The sequence below is a fragment of the Scyliorhinus canicula genome, chromosome 6 (genome assembly GCF_902713615.1).
Source record: "Scyliorhinus canicula chromosome 6, sScyCan1.1, whole genome shotgun sequence".
Taxonomy (NCBI): domain Eukaryota; kingdom Metazoa; phylum Chordata; class Chondrichthyes; order Carcharhiniformes; family Scyliorhinidae; genus Scyliorhinus; species Scyliorhinus canicula.
In genome coordinates, this window is record NC_052151.1 from 210243781 (window position 1) to 210249780 (window position 6000).

Genomic DNA, 6000 nt, shown 5'->3' on the forward strand with positions numbered 1-6000 from the left:
TTTTGAGTAATTTAATTTGTGAAGTGAGTCCCAATTATGGGTTATATGGACCCCCAAGTAATGGAAACTGGTGTCAGGAGGCGAAACGGGAATGATGTTGAGTTTCTCTAGTCGGTGGATTCACTGGAAAACATTTGCTCTTACCCCACATTTAGTTTAAGACCATAAGACATAGGAGCAGAAATAGGCCATTCGGCTCATCAAGTCTGCTCCGCCATGGCCGAAGGCTTTTCATCCCCATTCTCCTGCCTTCTTCCCATAATCCTTGATCCCCTTATTAATCAAGAATCTTTTTTTTTTTTAAATTTAGAGCACCCAATTCATTTTTTCCAATTAAGGGGCAATTTAGCGTGGCCAATCCACTTACCCTGCACATCTTTGGGTTGTGGGGGCGAAACCCACGCAAACACAGGGAGAATGTGCAAACTCCACACGGACAGAGACCCAGAGCCAGGATCGAACCTGGGACCTCGGCATCGTGAGGCAGTAGTGCTAGCCATTGTGCCACCGTCCTGCCCCCATCAAGAATTTGCCTATCTCTGTCTTAAAGACACTCAGTGAGTTGGCCTCCACAGCCTTCTGCGGCAAAGGGTTCCACAGATTCACCACCCTCTGGCTGAAGAAAGTCTTCTTCATCACAGTTTTAAAGGATTGTCCTTTCAGTCTGAGGCGGTGCCCTCCAGTTCTAGTTTTTCCTTCAAGTGGAAACATCTCCACGTCCACTCTATTTGGGCCTCTCAGTATCCTGTAAGTTTCAACACATCCTTCTAAACTCCCAATGAGTACAGACCCAGAATCCTTAACTACTCCTCATATGGCAAGCTATTCGTTCCAGGGATCATTTTTGTGAACGTCCTCTGAACCCTTTCCAAGGTCAGAACACACTTCCTTAAGATATGGGGCCCAAAACTGCTCACAATATTCCAAATGGGGCCTTATACAGCCTCAGAATTACATCTCTGCTCTTGTATTCTAGCCCTTTGACATGACCGCTTACACTGCATTTGCCTTCCAAACAGCCGACTGAACCGTCATTTAAGAGAATCTTGAAATAGGACTCCCAAGTCCATTTGTGCTTGATTTCTTAAGCATTTTCCCATTTAGAAAATAGTCTATATCTCCATTCTTCCTTCCAAAGTGCATAACCTCACACTTTTCCACATTGTATTCCATCTGCCACTTCATTGCCCACTCTGCTAGCCTGTCCGTCCTTCTGCAGCCCCCTTGCTTCCTCAATACTACCTGTCCCTCTACAGATCGTTGTATCATCTGCAAACGTAGCAACAGTGCCTTCAGTTCCTTCTTCCAGATCATTAATGTATGTTGTGAACAGTTGTGCTCCCAAAACCGATCCCCGAGGCACACCACTATTCACTGGTTGCCAACCTGAAAATGTCCCTTTATCCCCACTCTTTGCCTTCTGCCAGTCAGTCAATCATCTATCCATGCCTGGATCTTCCCCTTAACACCATGGGCTTTTAACTTATTTAACAGTCTCCTATACAGCACCTTGTCAAAGGCCTCCTGGAATTCTACATAGATCGCATCCACTGGTTCTCCTTTGTCTTATTTCCTTGTTACCTCCTCAAAGACTTCTGTCAGACATAACCTCCCCTTGACCAAGCCGTGCTGACTCAGTCCTATCTTATCACTCACTTACAACTATTCCGCAATCCCATCATTAATAATGGACTCTAAAATCTTATCAATGACCAAAGTCAGGCTAAATAACTCTCCGCAGCACCTTGCATCCCTCCTCCAAAGCCATCCCCAGATCCTCCTCCCACTTGGCCTTAATTCCTTCCATGGACACCTTATCCTCCTCCATGATACTACTGTAAATCGTCAAAACAACCCCACCCTCCAGCCCCATCAGTGACACCACCTCCTCCAGCAACGAAGGTGACTGTGCCACCGGAAAGTTCGGGAAGACCTTCCCCACAAAATTCTGCACCGTAGCTGAAGCCCTTTTCATGCTGGAATCCAAATTTCACCCCCAACACCTCCAAGCTTGCGAACCGCCACTCCAAAAACAAATCATTCATCTCCTTGACCCCTCTCTCCTCCCATCCCCAGAACCGCGCATCCATCCTCCCGGGCTCAAACCGATGGTTCCCTCTTACCAGCATCACCATAGAACCTGCCCTCAACTAAATGTGCTGCCGGAATTTCCAACATGGCTACCACTACAGGACTCTCGAAATACTTCCTTGGAAACTGGTAGCAGCGCCATTGCCAGTGCCCTAAATCCCAACCACTTGCAGGAACCCGCCTCCATCCACACCCACAAGGCCGTCAAGCTCCCTACTCCAGCCCCGCACCTTCTCTTCATTCACTGCCCGACAATAGAATAGCAAATTCGGAAGGGACACCCCCCGTCCCCTCCACCTCTAAGTTGTCGTCCCTGCAGTTACGAGTGACCCTCAACTTCACTGGGCAGACCACACCAAACCACATATTGCGTTGAAACAAGGCCGCCTTATTCCAACCAAAGTCCAGCAGTTTATCGCCAGCTCTGTTGCAAGATCCTGGTATATACGTATACCATCGTACTTCACCTCCCGTTTCAGCTCCGCCCAACTCAGCACCTTCTCATTTACCTAATAATTGTGAAAGCGGATGATATGGGCGTCACGGTGGCAGAGTGTTTAGCACTACTGCCTCACAGCAGCGAGTACCTGGATTCGATCCCAGCCCCAGGTCACTGTCCATGTGGAGTTTGCTCATTCTCCCCGTGCCTGCGTGGCTCTCACCCCCACAACCCAAAGATGTGCAGGGTAGATAAATTGGCCACGCTAAAATGTCCCTTATTTGGAAAAAAAAGAATTGAGTCCTTGAAATTTATATTTTAAAAAGTGAAAGCAGCCGATCACAGCTCTCAGTGGTTCATTCGGTTTTGGTTTCGGCCAAAGTGACCGGTGGGCTCTGTCCAATTCGGAGTGGGAAGGTTCCTTCTCGTCCCCCATTAACTTGTGAACATCTGAGAAATGCTCTGTGGGTCTCTGGCGTTCTAGCCCCTCCGGCACACTCACATTCCTTAAGTTCTCCCTTTGTGACCTGTTCTCCAGGTCATCCATCTTGGCTCTCAGCGCTCTTGTCACTATCCACCACCCTCCACAGCTCCGCACTCATCAAGGTGACTGTCCGCTGTGTTGCGACAATACCTCCTCCACCCCCTTCCATCTTCTCTCCTTGCTCCCACACCGCCAAAGTCTTCTTTCATTAGGGCAAGGGTCTCAATCACCCACTCCTTAGTGAGGTCATCATCTCTGTCCGATGCCTGTCGAAGTGTTTTGAAACCTGTCGCTCAGTCAGTTGTGACCACTGAAGGGAGAAGGGCCTTATCAAAAATAGAAAAGTCAATTCAAGAATATACATGGTGGACATTTGAAAAAAAATGAACACACTTTGCTGTTTGGGTGCAGAAAACACCACAGGTCTAGCAATCATTAGGGTCAGCTACAACCCGAGAGAAAGACAATTGTATGCTTTTATGAATTACGATTGCCGTGCCTCTGGCCCTACTGTTAAAACTGGAGTGGAAGACATGTCCAATGGAATTCTTACAAAACCTTGCCTGGTCCTTTATATGCAGTGGGTTTACTGTAAGAAAACAATTCCAGAGTTTAGATTTTTAAGATGGGCAAAAGCCCTAGGCCGCTTTACTGGGCCATTCAGACCTGAAACAGGACCAAACAAATTGGTGGTCTCCCACAACTACTCAACCCGGAGTCAGCCATTTCTAAGGAGGAATACCAGGCAAGGGATCTCGGAAATAAACTGAAGAAACCCACCCAAGATGGCACTGTAGCCAAGTCATACAACTCGACAAAAACAGAAAGGACTCACAAACACTGCCAGCCAATTGGCCCTACCCTCCCCACCGTAATAATGTCCCTTCGTAACACTAAGAAACAATATCCTATCCCTAAACCTCATAGAACATAGAACATAGAACAGTACAGCACAGAACAGGCCCTTCGGCCCTCAATGTTGTGCCGAGCCATGATCACCCTACTCAAACCCACGTATCCACCCTATACCCGTAACCCAACAACCCCCCCTTAACCTTACTTTTATTAGGACACTACGGGCAATTTAGCATGGCCAATCCACCTAACCTCAATGAACCAAACCCCACTCAGTGTACAATCTAAGCTCATATTCACAAACTGTTTGTGAAGAGCTGCAGTAAACCCTCCCTCACTGCTTTTGTTAGCTAACTTCATCATTAGGCGAGTGACTTCCGACCAGAAAATGTCATAAACGCCCATCTTATTCACATTCTTAATAACATTCAAATATCAAACCCAACAGCAACTGTTCACCAGTCAACACAATAAAATAGACACGAACAGGCATTAAACAGATAGATGCGAGTGTGGAATTCAAAACACAAACAGACCATGATCTTATCGAATGACAAAGCAGGCTCAAGGGGCCGAATGGTTTACTTCTGCAACTATTTTGAATGATGGATGAATTTTCCATTCTCACTTCTCCATTCATCTTTCCTGTCAAACCATGGTTCTTGCTGGGTTCATATCACAGCCATTCCCTGCCCTTTCTCCTGAACCTAAAACTGAGAAATGCCACTCCTGCTCCAGCCCTGCAGCTAGACATTGACAAGCCTCATTTTCCTCCTTCGTCGACCCATTACAGAACAATCCAGACATCACAAACCAGTGGTCTGTTTTTCACTCCAGTGCCTCAGTCTTAACATACCCACTATAAACATGCTTCTGTGTTACTACTTCTGAACATTGTACAGTCCACATTCCTACCCAGAGATGATCCCACGAGTTCTAGGATGTTCTACACTCCACCAGGGAGTTAACTTTCCATTTGTGATCTGCCAAGCGTTGTAGTAGAGTCTGACTATTTCCCCAACAAGGTCATCTCCAACCACTTTCACCCTCCTATACCCTTGACTCTCCTATCTTTCACCCCCATCCCACACAAGATGGTCTCCTGATCCCTTATGTTCCACTGTTGCTCAGAAAGACCCTGTTCTGATTCACTGCCTCTGTCCACCTCACAGTCCCATATACCTATTAGACTCCCTCCACTTGTGACTGTGATGACCCTCTAGATGGTCACTCCCTCAGTCTTTTTACTCAGTCCCTGTCCTGTTCCCTCTCCCTGTGTGGGCTTGCAGATTCTTAAGGTTCCTCTGTCAAGGCAGAAATTATATTTTAAAGTATTTTGCGAACCTACCCATGTCCATTCTCAATCTTCTTGAAGATGTTGGATCTTCTCCCTCATTTGAAACTTCAGCCATGATATTGACAGGAATTCGCAGATTCTGATACTCTGTATTAGGTATAATATCAATAGAAGGATGAGATGTAAATATTAAAAGAAGGAGAACGTTAACTTTAGGTGAAGTGATGCACAATGATAACTTTAGGATATATTTCAAAACTTTACAATCCCCAAATGTCATGGCGATATTAATGAATCCTTACACACCTTTACATAATGTTCTTTACACAACACCAATTAGTTTTAGATCCTTTACTGTTCCTCAGTTCCACCCACATGGTCGCCACTGGATGTTTTCCCCTCATTATATCCTCTCTCACCAATAATTTTGACCCCTATCCTTCAATACCTTTGCTTACCAAAAATTGATCTTGCTCAGATTTAAAATTCATAACTGATCTAGCATCAATTGCCGTTTGTGAAAGAGAGCTCCAAATCTCCACCACCCTTAGAGTGAAAAACTGCTTCCTAACATCTCTCCTGAATGGTCTGGTCCTAATTTTATATGTCCCCTAGTTCTAGAAACTCCAACCAGTGGAAACAATTGATCTTTATATATCCTGTCTTTTTCTGTTAGCATCTTGAAGACTTTGATAATATCACCCCTTAACCTTCTAAATTTTAGAGAAAACAGGCCTAATTTGTATAATTTCTCCTCATAACTTAACCCCTGAAGACCAGGTATCATTCTTGTAAACCTATTTGCACTCCCAAGGCCAAAATATCCTTCCCAAG

General features: G+C 45.5%; 1 protein-coding gene across 4 annotated transcripts in view; it reads right to left on the minus strand.

Annotated features, from left to right (window-relative positions):
- Nucleotides 1–5319, minus strand: part of LOC119967847 (NACHT, LRR and PYD domains-containing protein 3-like) — a 30605-nt gene extending 25286 nt beyond the window's left edge. For 2 of the 4 annotated variants that reach the window (XM_038800893.1, XM_038800891.1), the window contains exon 1: nucleotides 5218–5308. In XM_038800893.1, the coding sequence (XP_038656821.1) occupies nucleotides 5218–5281 (64 nt within the window). In that variant the 5' untranslated portion in view covers nucleotides 5282–5308. Of the gene's footprint in view, nucleotides 1–3032; nucleotides 3341–5217 lie in introns of those variants that run through there. The other 2 variants (XM_038800892.1, XM_038800894.1) reach the window with 2 other exon arrangements.
- Between the last annotated feature and the right edge of the window lie 681 nt (nucleotides 5320–6000).